A 16,038-nucleotide genomic window follows, 5' to 3' on the forward strand; every position below is an offset into this window, starting at 1 on the left:
TTTTTCAAAAATATTTAAAATTTCAATTTTGAGTTTTTTTAAATTTTTTCAAAAAATTGTTAAAAAAAAAAAGAAAAAGGTAGAACTAGGTCATGTCATATATTTTATAAAACCTTATTAAATACAGAACAAAACACTACCAGTTTTAACTCTTTGAGTCAAATAGTTTTTTTAATTACGGCTGTTGAAAGAAAACGTTTCAGGAAAAGTATTCAACTTTGTCAAAACTTTAAAATATTATAACTCGAAAACAAATGAGTGAAAAAATCCAAAACTTTGTATATTTTCTGTTGTGGTAATACTTCATTAGAACAAAAAATGAGCAAAATCTAAAGACATGACGTTTTGACCATTGGTTGATTTGATATGTAATTACCCTGATACATACATAACCATTGCACTTTTATAAGATATTTCAAAGAATGTATTGAAAAGAATTTTAGAAATGAATGATAAAAGAGAAGGCTATATGGATAATAATTTTTATTCAACAAGCCCAAAATTAAGCAATAAATTCATATGGTATAGGCTCAAGATACTGTGGCTTATTGCCTAGAGTTTTGACAAAATGCGCACCACGTGGCTGGGCAGGCTGCCTTTTACAAGATATTTTGATCCCCTTTGCTTTTGCGTCTTTCTTTTTACGTTCATTTTCTTTCAATCTTTCAAGAAAATCTTGCCGGCATTTGGAGTGTTTGATATGCTCCACTCGAACATTGATGTGTTTTGGAATGATGCGATTCCTTACTCGCTTGTTGACGATTACTCCAACTGCATGTGGGGTCACGTTGAAGACTTTTCCAGTTTTACCATGGTAGTACTTATGAGGCATTCCCTTTTGAAAGGCTCCATTTCCTTTGATGTCGACAATGTCTCCCCGCTTGTACACTCTCAGAAAAGTAGACAGAGGTTCAACTCCATGATGTCGGAATTTTCGGGCAAACAGGTACCTAGTACCTCGTCTTATACCTTTTGTATTAACCATGTTTTTTAATGGCTGTTGAAGTTAATGCCTGCAGAAATGAATTAAAATAATTAGTCTAATTAATATTGATATAAAATGCATAGAATATGATTTAGGAGATAATAAGCATTGTTTACAGACTTAACCAGGACTTAACAGGAGAACTCCAAGGACTCCCGAGGAAAATAAAAGGGGTTAATTTTTTTTTCAAAGCTATCGTAACGCTAACCACACATCACACCCGAGGGTCCCCCGTTCCTATCACAGTAGTGACTTGCCCAGATTAGGGACCCCACTAACCATACAACCCATAGCTTGATGATCATTATTCACTTTGAATATAAGACCTGCCTCTCTAAAAATAATGCATCAAAACTGCTATACTTTGTCCGACTAAGTTGAAATGCTGTGTGATAGCCATTTTCCCCTGAAATCTCGCTTCAGGTAATTCAAAGCATACTTCCTGCTGCAACTCTGCCTAGTATCGAGAATATGAATCACTCTTCCCAGCAAGACACACAAAATCTAATACCTGGAGAAAGTTTCTCAGTATTTAACATTCCGTTCAAGGTGCAACAGATGCAGAATTTTTGTTAAAAAAACCAAAGAAATATTAGTTATAGATAAGCTTATCAAAAGAGAAAAAAAAAAAAAAGAATGATTCATTTTGTTACATGAAATAAATTGAACCTGACCAAAAATAAAAAAACAAATCATTATTACAATAAATTTAGAACTTGCAAAGGATAAAACAAGATTATCTTTTAAATGAAATTAAGCATAATAAATTAGATTGGATATTTTTCAGCTATTTTATTATTCATTTAAAAATAAAAAGGGAGGGGGGAATAACACAGGTCTGCAACAAAAAAACTTCTACCTGTTTCATATAGATTTTCACTCACTGAAACCGGGAGATATAGTATAAAGTTTCCATCACGTCAAACTTTTTTTTTTGCAAAACTCATATATTTATACTCAAGGTTAATACACTTGTGGTAAATAAAAAATTCCCCTGACTTTTTTTTAAGAAAATTCCAGGCTACTCGCTTCATTCAAAATTAAGTTTAAGTAACAATATTTCCAAAATAATCAAAATGCGTAAGAACTAAAACTTCCAATTGCAAATTTAAAAAAAAAAAAAAAAATTGTTGGAATATTTTTTTGAAAATTTTCTCACAATTTTAAGTTTTCCCCATTTTTTTAACATTTTGTTCAAAATTGTTTTCATTTGTTTACTACTTGTTGAAAACTAAGTACTTTCAACTTACAGGGCTCCCAACACATTTTAGCTTTAGAAAAGGGTAAAAGAGGACCATTTTTAATCAAAAAGAGGACCTTGGGAAGACCATTCAATTAAAACCCAAGGAAGCACCAAAAGGCAAATTAGCTGCCTGCTGCTAAATCCGTGCAGATAATCTGTTAATTAACCATAATACTGATTTTTAATGGTACAATTCCTTTATCACCTTCAGCAAAACTGATCGTTTTATCCATTGAACAATAATATTATTTACACAAACATTTGGATGGGAGGGGAGGAGGCACTTAGCTCAGCACTTAAGGCAGCCTCCTTAGAACTAAATAGGCATAATGATACATTTTGACTTGAACCAGGGATGCTGGTAGTCACACTGAAGGACAGATGAAACTGTGCTTCATCTTTCTTTGGTTTAAAATTATTTTTGTGTTTTTCTGTCTTGTAATGTTTCTTAATAGCATTATATCCCTTCTCAACCGATATGAATCTATCACACACCAAACAGATCTACTGTAACACTAAAAGCAGTTTTCCGCGAAGTCCGAGTAAGTTCAATGTTGCCATGGTTTCCAAAAAAAATTCCTTCGTTAATTATTGAAATTAAATGAAAAATAAGCTCAGCTAAGGTAAGCACATGTCAAAATCACTTTGGATTGTAAAAAGCATCAAAATATTAACAAGATGCAAAAGGAGTGAAACCTCAAACACGAAAGCAATTTTTCACGATAATTAATATCGAATATAAATATTCAGAAAATTGCACTAATGAAGTATTTTTAAAAGAATTCAAGCAATAAAGTAACTTTCCATACTTTTTCAAGGTGTTCAAGCCAAGTTCTTGGGAGAAAAAAAAACTTTTTTTCCCAAGACTTTTCAAGGTTTTTTATGGGCCTACGAACCTTGTTTAACATGCGCTGCGGCGGCGTGTCTGGGTGTATAGTAACTTTTAACGAAATGAAAAACTTTTAAAATCTGATATTTAAGTAAAAACAATATAAAAGCGGACTAATCGGACCAAAATGTTAAGAAGCGGTATAAAGAAGACTTTACCATAAAAAACGCACTTCGGCAGGAAAAGCAGACCATTTGGGAGCCCTGAACTTATTTTAGCGTTTTTTTGATGCCACATGTCATGCATATTAGCTTTATGCTTTAATCATGCAGCAATCCTTCTCCGCTTTTGGCTTACAATTCTTTTCATTTTCTTATTAGTGTGTAACACAAAACATATTGAGCAAAGTACAAAGCTATTTTTCAGTACAAATATGACTAACTTGTTGCATTGATGGGCATACCAAAAATATGGGGATGCTAAAAATCATTTTTTTTTCTTTTGCATATAAAGGATGCTTGCATTAAAATAAAAAACAAAATAGTAGTTTTTAGCACATAAGCGTCTAAATCGATTAGAATAAAAAAATGTTCTGGAGATAAAATTCACATTTTTCCAGAAAATAATTACGAATTATCCAGAAAAAGGGCACACTGTGTTGTCATCAATAGTTTGCAATGCAATAAACATCCAATGTCATTTTCGGAAACTTAGGCACTTAAAAAGTCTTGAGTACTGCCATCTTGGGACTGATCAAGTATGGCGGCTACACATAAATTAAGAAATAGTATTTTGAATTAGTACCACGAAAAAAATTTAAAAATAATAAATCTTCATGAAACTACAATTCAGTTGAAAAGTTTTTAGAACATTTGCATCCAAGGCAATGAGGATTAATTAAGTTTCAAGAACAAAATTTTTCATTTCTCAAGAAAATTATATATTTAAAATAACAATAATAAAAAAAAATGCAGCACATTTTGCGTTATTTTCATTTGTTAGCAGTTAAAGAAAACATCCAATGCATTGTGTCTACTTTCATCTTATGAAAAACCAAAAATGACGACTACGTTTCATACATAGCTGAAAAGACTTTTCGATTAAAAAAAAAAACGATTTCCTGATCCACTCTACCATCCGCAGGTTTGCGTTTCAGAAGCAGTAAATTGTCTTCTCCCCTGTTGGGTTTGTGCATAATTCCTGTTCACCCTAGGAATTTTTTTCCTAGGGAACTTTTGAGAGACAAAAATAGCTTCCGCAAAAGTTTTTTTTTGGGTCGCCCTTTTTTTTTATAGCCAACATTATTTTGCCTCAAAACTTTTCGGATTTTTTTTCAGGAAACATTGATTAAAACAAAGTTTAGATTTCATGGTACAAAATTCCCTGGGAAAAGATTGTAAAATTTTTTTCTTTTTTTCGGGGGGGGGGGGGGGATTGGAAACTTCCCCGATTTTTAACTATGTCATTTTCCCTGACAATGCCAGGTTTTCCCGGAGCATAAAAACCCTGATACTCATAATTCATCGAAAAGGAGCCTCAAAGCAATCTTGTTGCATAATGGAAATACATTTGTATCACTTTCTATGGGAAACTCGGTACCAGTGGTGGATACAGAAATAACTTTTAGAGGGGCCTCGGAAATTGAGTAGCGCACCCCCCGCACATAATATCTTTTATACCTAAGTTTTCATTACTTCATTTTTAAATGATTTTTTAAAAGGATGACTTAAGGCCAATTAAACTACTTTTCGGTACATAAATATTACGTACTAATATGGTTCGAATGTGGGCGTAAAATAAAATTTCAAGCGAATTAAATACTAAACTTAATATAACATCACTGTCCAAAGGTGTCTTAAACTGTCCAAAAGTAAGCTAAAGGAGTAATCTAGTTAATTCTTACTTACTGCAACATTTGTAATGCATAAATATAAATAAGTTTTAATTAATGAGTATTTGATAATATTTTCCTCTGAAATGTTCAAAGGAGTGCTATACATGTGTAGGTAATATTTTGGTGCAAAAGAAAGCTTAATTTTTTAAAATCGGAGTTTCATATAGGAAGTTCAATAGGATATTTTACTAAAATTCTTTTTTAAAACACAGATTAAAGAAAAATAAATGGATGATTAAATGTAAGAGTTTAATTTTTTAAAATTTGTGCAATTTCTTTTTTGTTTTATACTTTTAATGTAATACATTCTGTTACTACATTAAATAAAAACTACAATAGTAGCTTGATGGTTTTTGCAAACAATGTATTTGCAGTTCCTAAAATAGATTGGTGGTCATTTAGTTTTTGATTATGAAATGGCACCACAGTCAAGAGAAGAAAATCTACACAAAGCTGTAAGAGTCAAACATATATTACAGTTTTTCCTCTATACTTTTAACACTTCCCAGGGGTCTGGCCAGAGGATATTTGGGTCCGTTAACGGACCCTTCACAAAAATCCGATCAACCAAAACGGACCTTTCACAAAATCCCAATCAAACAAAACGGACCTTTCACAAAATCCCGATCAAACAAAACCGACCCTTCACAAAATTCTGATAAACAAGATCGGATCTGTCACAAATTGTTTATTGAAAGAGCAAATCTGAAAGCAAAATAACGCATATTTCTGTGCATAAACCGCGTACTTCTCTGTATAAACCGCGTATTTCTCTGTATAAACCGATAATTTTTGGAACCTTTTTTTAAGTCAAATTAGAGGGATCAGCTTATACAAAATCGGCTAATTTTGAAAAAAAAAAAAAGAAAAAATCGGCACTCTTGCGATGCTCCAATGCTCCTGCAAGCGATAAATAATTGCTACTGCCAAATAAATATAATGGTTGTTTGTTTTATCACAGCTAATTAGCAGCGGTGTTGTTGTAAACTTTTCTGAAAAGGCATTGGTAAGCACTTTTCTCCACTCATGATTTAATAAACAATAATAATATATATCTGCGAAATGAACTTAGAACTGCAAAGGGATAATAAGGGTGTGGAAAAAATATGATCGCTTCATATAGGGTTACCAACTTCAAAACTATCACCACTTAGCGTCTGGCGTTGAACCTTTATAATGAGATTAGAAAATATTCTCATCATTTTGTTGGCTTGTCAATATTTGCGTTTTTACGGTGCAGTGCGATGTTTAATTGTTATTTTGGGAGAAAATTATATGGGTTTTGATTTTTCGATGCTAACAAGGATGATTAACTTTAAGTAAACTCTTTTAATTACCGTTTTTTTTTTCTTTAGATGTCTACATTTTGAAAAATGCAATCTTTTAACATCCGATATGAGAATCATATTTTGTTCTTTTTTCAAGCTAACTTCGCTTTATTAGGATTCAAATAAATTTTTGTTAAAATCACGGAATTTATAAGTTAGAAACGAAATTTCATGCTTTTTAAGAGTGTCTTGGGTCAAAAAGTTGAATGCTGAACCCTATTCTGAATTTTGTTTTATTTATTTATATTTTTGTTATAATTATTTTAAATACTGTACAGAAATATATCTAGTATAATTTAACATAATGCAGAATGGTAGATAAATATTGATACTTGAATGAGCGATGCCCCCCCCCCACGCCAAATATCAGAAAAAAAAAATCCAGAATGATTTTCTCGTCATAGAAGAAGAAAACACTCAACTTTAAGTTTAATTGATGCAGTTTGTGCCATCTCTTTTTTGCGAAATTTTTTGATTTTTCACAAAATTAATTCATTTTTCACAAAATTATTTGATTTTTCACAAAAAACGGACCCTGTGAAAAATCCTGGACAGACCCCTGCTTCCATTTGCACACAAGCATAAATACAGGAAAATTTATTTACAATTATCGAAAAATAAAAATGATAAATCCATGCATACAAATAAAAAATTTTAATTGAGAATTCAACTTCTATGTAACCTGATTAAAATCAGCTGCTGCATAAATAAGTTGAATGTTTACACTTAAAATAAATGTACAATATAAAACATTACTTAAATATATTTTACTATGTTTTTGATTATATTTCTCACAAAATACAACTTCTCTAAAAATATAGTTTCAGACACTTTTGGGCACAAGGGTTTTGGACAGGATGGTAAAAACTGGTTCTTACCGTAGTATCTTTTAATTTGGAACATTGTCATAATGGTTATAACAGGAGGGCAAGGTCATTAAATAAACCCATATCTCATTTGACTTTTTATAAATTAATTTATATTTTAATTATAAACTAGTGCATATGAAAGCATAGCTTCATAACACATACAAGTACAAGGTTCCAAAATGGGAATAAATAAAGCACCGTATTCTTTTGCCAACTATGGTGATTTCTTCAAACCATAATATTTTCATAGTTTATGCATTAACATACTTTATACCTGGTTCCATGGGTGCATTTTTGGTGATGTCTGCAAGAAAGAAAATATTCTGACCCCCCCCCCCCCCTTATTCTACATTAATAAATGTTATTGAGTTTAACTATGCCAGTTTTGGAATTGTACTTCATTTGAATGTAGTTTTAAGCATATAGTATTAAAGCATTTTTTATATTTTGTTTGTTTGTGTGTGGGTCTCTAAAACTTCAAACGACTTAAACGTCGAAAATGTTTCGAGAGGGAGACCCCCAAATTCTCTAACTCTTAACACCCAAAGATAGCTAAAATAGCATTCCACATTTCAGCATGGAGAAATGTCCGGGGGAGAGCCCACAAAACTCATTCCTCTAAGTTCACTAAATTTGATTTAAATTTGTGACTCCAGTTTCATATTTTTAAAAGTTTTTTGCATCTTCTCTACCCCCTCTTCCACATCTCCATCATTAAAGAAAGCCTAAAATTTTTAAGAATTTAATTTCTAAAATTTATCGAGAGAAAGCCAGACTTAGATAAAATGAAAAGCTTTCTGTGAACACAAATCCTAACTGGAAAGTTTTCTGCAAATAATTATTTTGCCTAACTCACACTTGAATAAAAAAATTAAATTTATATTCAAATACAGTAAAATCCCTCTAATGCGGACATTAACGGGACAAATATTTTTTTGTCCGCAATATAGAGGTGTCCGCAGGACAGGGGTTTAATATTGTTATTTGCATTGGAACTGGGGAATTAAAAATTGTCCGCATAAGAGGGGTGTCCGTTAGGAGGGGTTTCACTGTATGAAAGATACAAAAAGAAAATGCTTTAAATCATTTAATTTTTTTTTTAGTTTGCTTATTTTTCACCAACTGAAGAAAACTGCCAAAACCATTTTTTTTATATACATGTACTTTAAAAGGCTTTTGGAGAAAGGCTTCAACAGAAATAAACTCTGGGATTTTCTTTAAAAAAAAAAAAAAAATCAATTTGAAATTTGACATCTTGAATTCAAATTATGTTTTTCGCAATCACGAGTGTGTGTATGTAGGCGTGTGTGTTTGTGTAGGCATGTGTGTTTGTGTCTGTGTGCTGGCATAAGTGTGTGGGTAGTTGTGTATATGAATGTGTGTGTGGGGGGGGGGTATGTCTGTGTGTAGGCATATGTTTGTGTCAGTGTGCGGGCATGAATATGTGGGTAGTTGTGTATATGTGTTTGTCAGGGGTGATTGTGACTCCATGCAAAAATACCTGAACTTTTTTCCAAGAAGGAAAAAGTGTTTTGAAGGGCATACATATACACATTATGTGAATGCACACATTATTTATATACATAATTATTTGTTGGGGCTAAAACTCTTAAGTTTTAATTGGACTTAGTATGTCCATGTGCATGAAGAGAATTAAACTCTTAATTTTTCTCATTTCTAAAAATTTTTCAAAGAATGTTTTATCTTCCTCCATTGTATCTGAATCCTTAACCATTTATTACATTCATTTTCTAAAAGTGCATAAATATTTCAGAATTAACTAAGTTTGGGGCAAAAGGGGCAGAATGTATCATGATCACTGCGCAATAGGGCTAGGTGATATCCGAATTTTAATGCCAGGATATATCGCTCTCCAAATATCGATATTTTCGATATATATAAGTCGTTAAATTCAACATTTAATGGGGGGGGGGACTGTAAAACCTATTACATAAGCATCTACAACAGAGAAAAGTCATAAGCCATCTTGGTGAATAAATATTTTAGCAATTTAATCTAATAATATAGTTATAGCAAGGATTTTCATGTGTTTTGTCGGGAGGGGGGGGGGGGTGGTCATGAAGCAGATTATACCACAGAAACTTTTGGAGAAATTAATTTAGAAGAATTTAAGTCTTTTTATTAGTGGGTGGCAATTCTTAAGGGAAAAGGGGGCTTGGTAAAATTGAGGGGTGCCATCGCAGTCGGGGGGGGAATGGGCAACCCTAGTTACATCTGCATATTAAGATATGCAACAGAGAAACGATATTAGACATCTTGAAAAGAAAATATTAAGGGGGAAAATATCAAGTAACACTCCTTTCTCTTCTTATCTAGCCTTTCTTCCATCTCTCACCCCAGCTGTTCTTCAATAATTAATATAGAGAGAAAAACATGACGGTAGCTTACGCTTTATAACAAACGAAACGTCTTCAATTTGGACTTTTGGCGTTTCATTAAACATCGACCTAAATTTTACAAAAGTAGGTTTTTCTGAAAATATAGGATGGTTCCGGTATTTTCGAAGATGACGATACCGGAAATCAAGATGTAAATACCGGAAATCCGGTAAAATACCGGAACACAATCACCCTTGGTTTGTGTGTAGGTGTATGTGTGTGTGCATATGTGTGTAGTTGTGTATGTATACGCGTGTGTGTAGGACATGGATGCAACCTGGAGATGGCTTTCGCTATAGGAGCAGCATCGTGAGGACCCGTTCGACGGTGATGCTGCAGAGGATGGCGGTGGGAAAATAAAATCAAAGAACATCAAAACAGTCAAGTGAAAACAATAAGCAATCGTGATTGCTCAATTTTTTTTCTTTTTTAATTAACATTAGCAGTTTGAAAAAAATTTCTGCAGAGTCAAAAATTTTCTGCGAACGCTGTTCGCGCGTCCGTCTATATTATGCAAAGACTGGAGAAAGCCTTTGAATTTCCCTCTCTTTAGGATCCCCAAAGATAACTTAAAGGTGTTCTGAAGAGGGTCTCTAATATCATTTCCCTTAAGTTGTCTAAATATAGCATGGAATACACTGGCCTTAAAAAGTTAAGGTACAACTGGTTTTTTTGTGTCTAATTTGCAAATGAATGAATGTAGAAATAAAAAATTTGGAGGATATGTGCATTAAATGGTTATTTATTGAATATATCAAATTTGTAGAAGTGTATTGAAAAAACGATTTATAACAAAAAAAGTAATCTTGGCGGAAAAGTTCCATTCTGGAAGAAAACAGAACATCACAGTGTAATGTTGTAAAATGTAAGAGAAAGAATACAATTAATGGGTTCTAATAAGGAATATGTCCTCACTAACTAAATCCATTCAAGTCCCCAATTCATTGACGGCATTGATTTCCCATGCTGTTTATTAAGTTGTCGGACACCGAAATAGGAAGGGAAGACCAAACACAGAGTAAGCCTTGTTCCAGCTCATGTAACGACCTTGGAGCAAGATTTAAAGCATCAACCTGTTTGCCAAGATAGTCCCAAAGATGTGTCATCGGATTCAGGTCTGGAGATCGAGCTGGCCATGCCATTTGTCCCAAACAGCGATCCTCAAGATCCTCCTCAACAATCTGAACTCGGTGAGGTCGTGCCTTATAATCCATCAGAATGACGTCAATACCAATAGCACCAGCCACCTCTATGATTGTGGTCTTTCAACAGTGTTGAATTGATGGTATCTACTGCGCTATTCCCTCCAGATTAGTAGACACCCTGAATCACTCTCCAATGTAAATCTGGGCTCGTGAGTAATCAGCACAGAAGCCCATTGCTGCTGGGTTCAGGAAGCATATTCTCTCGCCCAGCAGAAGCGGATACTTCTCTGTGGTTCGTTGAGGGGAACACACACGACTAGTTGTCCTGCATAGAAACCTGGAGCAGCATTGGTTCTTCTTCGGACCGAAAGAACTAGAAAACGGTCTTCTGCAGGTGCTGTAGTTCGTGGTCAGTCAAGAACAGGTCTTCCGGACACAGAATCTTCGGATCAGTATCGAATCTAAAGTCGCTGAGCAACACTACGAGATACATTGATGCACCTAGCAGCATCGGCCTGCGACAATCCCATTTCCATCCAACTGCCTTACACCTTAACGAATCGGTTAAATGACGTCTGAGACATTTTCTAAACTCTACTGACAAACTGTTAACAAGTTGAAAACCAAAACAACTTGCACACAAAAGTACGAAAGCTAGATATTTGCATAGTTTTCCTCACTTGTAAAAATATGTTCTTTTCCATATAAAATAAGTGATAGCAACCTTTTCTTTCATAAATCGTTTTAAAGTTTGTTATTATCATCCATGCAAACTATGCAGGGATCGCGCTAAGGATTTCGAATCGTTCGCCAGTAAATTCGCCAAATTTTTAAAGTGTTAGCCAAATTTCAAAAGTTTTAGTCAAAGACTAACTTTTACTCATTTTAAATGTATTTTTGTCTGCAGAAATATTTAATCAGAAAGTGAAGTATAACTTAATTTTTGACAATTTTTTGAGGATAAGGGCAGGGGTATATCCAGGAATTTTTGTCCATTTTTAGGAATTTGGTGAGAAAAAGAAATGCAAATTAAGTAGTTTTTCCAAATCATATGTAATTTTTCAAAGGAAAAAATGGCTAAAAACAACTTTAAGTGATATTTATCATTCTTCAATAAATTTAAGAGTAGAAATAAAAGCTTTTAACGAAGCAAAGACTGCATTCCTATCTTACTCCGATGTTTCAGACATCGAACACAATGAAACAAACGAGCCATTCAACAAGGCATCCGGCATCCGCCATCACTTTCTGCTCAGTAGCCACACTGCGCACTCAATATCAAATCAGCGAGAGGCAAACGTCATCCTTCCTCCGATCCGAAGGACGGTAACGCTTCGATCCGATGCTAAGGCGCGTGCGCGCACCTCAATCTGCTCGGAGTGTTCCGAGGATGAAACAACTTTCAGTGATTGCTAGTCTGGGAGTTTTGTGAAAGGTTCGTTTTTAGGGGTCGGAATTTTGTGACGGGTCCGTTGTTAGGGGTCCAAATTTTGTGAACGGACTTAATTTTTATCTAGATTAACTTTTGAAGGGAGATTTTGTTTCCTCTGTGTATATTTTAGAGAATTTTCTGTTCGCCAATAAATTTGCCAAATTCAAATTTTGCTCGCCGATTTTACGATTTTATCGTATTTGGCGCATTGGCGAATGCTTAACGCGGTGCCTGCTATGAATTCTGTTGTTACTGCCATTTTTTATGGTGAGCTTCGAAAAACATGTTGTACCTTAACTTTTTCAAGAAAACCTGAAACCTTTTTTCATAAATTCACCAAAGATTGCCTAAATTAGTTTTTTTAAGACTCCAGTTTTGGATTGCTTTAACTCTTTTCTTCCTGTTATAGCCAAAAATTCTATTACTGTCCCTTCTCGTAATGGCCCAAATCAGCCCTAATGCATTTGCTTTCCCCTCCGAATCAAGAAGCGGGAAATCGCTCCGACAGTCTCGACGCCCCTCCCGTGAAAACACTACCTGGCTCTTGTAAAGGCGTGGTGTTACATGTTAAGGTAGTGAAGAGGTTTGAACGTCAGAGGGGGAAAGCATTTGCACGTGAATTTGGGCTATCTGCTTGGGAAGAAAAGATTTAAGGTCCCCCTGCTTGGCATTACCAAAGACAGCCTAATCATTTTTAACTTAAATTTCCGAGAGTTTGCACGAGAAATCCAGAACGATCCTTTGACTAAGACAGGGTAAATTTGCGAACTCACACCCTTCACAATAGTATAGGGTCATTTCATGATATTTTTTACAATTATGTAGAGTCCACAACATGACTTTTTCCCACAGCTTTTGAATTAGCATATTATTTTATTTTGAACTCACATTAAAATAATTTGCGAATGAAACAGTAAGTAAAAAGTTATGGCAAAAAAGGTACTGTTACGCATAAATGTCAAAAATACTGTAAAATGATCCTATAGCGAATTTTTGCGAGCCCGTGCTGCCGTTATTTTTCTCGTTTCCTTTCTAGACTTGATATTGTCTGAACGTTAACAAAATATTTTGTAATTTTCAATTCTTTTATTGGCACAAGGGTCTTAATCAAACAATACACCAATATTTTAACAAAATTGAAGAATAAAGATTTAATATCATCTGAAAGCTGCTTTGTAAATTTTCCTTTTTGCTCCTATAGTGCATCTCATAACACTAGTGAGATTTTCTTATATTCTGAGACTGATTCTTTCACTTCTGGTGCTTCGGTATCAATATTTAACTTATGTTTAAAAAACCTTAAAAAAGGCCGATTTTTATAATCTAGTGATTTTATTTGTGGCGGGTACTGTACTACCACAGTAGGGCTGGGCTACATCTTAATGCATAGGCAAAATTATATTGTAACATTCTCGTTTAAACTTCAAAAGATATTTAACCAGAGAGAAATCGTGCGGATCTCACAGTTACCCCGTTTTTATCCAAACAAATTGTGGGGGTAAATATTTATGGCTCTCCTCTGATATGCCCCCCTCTTGGCGAGATTTTAATTTTTCGCTCGATACGAAAATCGCCAATAAGGCGATAACTTGGCAACCCTGGTTTTGCAACTTGAACGCTCGAAAGTAGTTTCTCGAAGTCTGTCTTTTTGCACGTGTCTCTGTGGTAGGAGGTAGGTGCTCATATGTTCCGCTCTTAGGGAGATTTTAAGTTGAATACTCTAAAATAAAGTTTCAATTCAAACTTTATTTTAGAGTATTCTTTTTCTTGTTGTTTTTTAATGTTAATTTAGTTGAATTTTCTATTTTAATTATGAGTTCGGTTTGTGATGTTGTCCAAACGTATCAATTGAAATTTTTGAATGAAAAATTGTGAATACAAAAATGAGGATATGTTTGTAAAGTTTTTGGAAATAATTCGCGAAATTAATTGGGTGGAGTACAAAATACAAGTAAAATAAGGTTGTTTTTTTTGGAATTTTTTTTGTCAAAACAAACATAATTTAAATATTTTTGTAAAGTAATGATAATAAAAAATGGGATAATTTCCCTAAGAGCGGAACATATGTGCACTGCCTCACGTGAGGAAGTAAAAGAAAAGTAAAAAAGGTAAGTGAACATATTTTGAATTATTGTGTTTTTAGTGTGTTTCTGGTAGTTTGTATTTTGGTCTGGTTGGCATTTTTGTAGCACAAAAATGGTGTTAATTTCACATAAAATCTGTGACTTTATTGTATACTGAACGGAGGAGATCTGTGACTTATATCCGACTGTGATGTATATTAAAAGTCGGAGGGATAACGGACCGAGCGGCAGCGAGGTCTCATAGTACTTTCGTAATGAGACCGAGGCAGGGCCGGCGAGCCGAGGTCTCATTACGAAAGTACTATGAGACCGAGGGCTCGTATCCCGGAGAAACGGAAAAAAATTAATGCATTAATTTCATTAAATAATTAATGACATAATTTGAATTTTTCCTGTTGGCGCTAAAAAAGCATCGCTAAGAACGATGTATGACATATGACGTCATACATAGTTTTCTTGGCGACGCTTTTTTGGCGCCAACAGGAAAAAGTCGCCAAGAGGGGGGTATATCAGATTTGTTCCATATTTATCTGTAGTCAATCACCCTTTTAGTATCCTCCTAACAGTCCTCCTGGTAGGTTAAATTTTCTTTTTACCTTCCTTTCTGTGAGTGAAGCAATCATTTCTTGGAATTTACGTGTTAATGGGGTAACTCTCGCCCCACGAAATTTCTCATTCAGTTCTCTAGCTTTCTTTTTGCATTTATGTTGCTTTGCACTCTGAATACTGACGTGCAAACATAAACTTGCAGACAATATGAATAGATCACCCAATCTCTTTTTTCACTGTCAAGTGCGCAATCTCTCTCGGATTTGTTAGGATAAAAAATTATAAATAAGGTCAAAAACGCAAACATATTTTAGCATCAGCAAGAAATTGTTTAAAAAAAAAGTCGAAAGTTCAAGATAGTAATAAATATTAGATAGGTATTTCAAGTTTTCAATAAACTTATCATATAAAAGCAGTCCCCCCCCTCCCGAGAAAATTTGAAATGATGAGCTTAGATGCATTTAAAGGATTTTAATCGACTAAAGTTTACTAAAAATGATATCGCATGGTTATCAATACGCCGTTTTAAAGGTTTTTTGCAGTAAAAATGCCTACTGATGAAAAGTGATAATTTTGCTGAAAACTATCCTTATTTTGGATTGAAGGCATCTGGGCACGCCATTGGGCTCTAATACTTAGTATTATAGCTCAATGGGAAGACTGTAACTTATATTTAATGCGATTGAACAGAACGCATCGAAAATGGCAAAGCTCGAACAGAAACAATATTAAACTTGTATCAGAAACATTTTAATAACTGAGAACAGTATTGAAACCCCAAAAAAGGTATATTAATTTAATCTTAAAACTTTTAAACCTCTAAACGAAATGCAGAAACATATTTGGGCGAATAAAATGTTCATAAATTTAACTTTTCAGAAACCACAAATTACATTTTGTTTGAAAGTTCAACTTTGAAAAAGTTGCGATTTAGCAATTGCAAATGTCAAAACAATCCATGAAATAATTTATAAATTGACAAAATTATTTAAAAAACATACCAACCACGTTGGAAAATTCTCCGCAGCCGAATGTTGTTGAGTTGAGATGAGCAGTTTGAAGTAAACTGCAAATATCGATATGGTTGCATTCGTTTATCGACCGGTAGCTAACCGGTTAGTTGAGCATATGACAAATAATGACGTCAGCTCTAAAGCGCTTATCACACGATGCAACTTTTCACCCGATTCACTCCAATACCGGACTAGTCCAATAACACATACCTCAGGTGCTTCGGCCAAGAGCGACGTCATCATTTCTATTGTCCGCCTTTAGTCCAAT

The 16,038-nt window shown here is 34.1% G+C and overlaps 1 protein-coding gene across 2 annotated transcripts; it reads right to left on the bottom strand.

Annotated features, from left to right (window-relative positions):
* Positions 1–466: 466 nt before the first annotated feature.
* On the bottom strand, positions 467–15,837 carry LOC129229569 (60S ribosomal protein L21-like). Of its 2 annotated transcripts, none has more exons than XM_054863900.1 (2): positions 15,759–15,837; positions 467–1,013 (listed from the first exon to the last, which is right to left on the bottom strand). In XM_054863900.1, the coding sequence occupies exon 2, from the start codon at positions 983–985 to the stop codon at positions 503–505; it is 483 nt and encodes a 160-aa protein (XP_054719875.1). In that variant the 5' UTR covers positions 986–1,013; positions 15,759–15,837; the 3' UTR covers positions 467–502. The 2 variants fall into 2 exon arrangements, with proteins under 2 accessions (XP_054719875.1, XP_054719876.1); XM_054863901.1 differs by having other exon boundaries at positions 15,763–15,810.
* Between the last annotated feature and the right edge of the window lie 201 nt (positions 15,838–16,038).

This window comes from Uloborus diversus, chromosome 9, assembly GCF_026930045.1.
Source record: "Uloborus diversus isolate 005 chromosome 9, Udiv.v.3.1, whole genome shotgun sequence".
NCBI lineage: Eukaryota > Metazoa > Arthropoda > Arachnida > Araneae > Uloboridae > Uloborus > Uloborus diversus.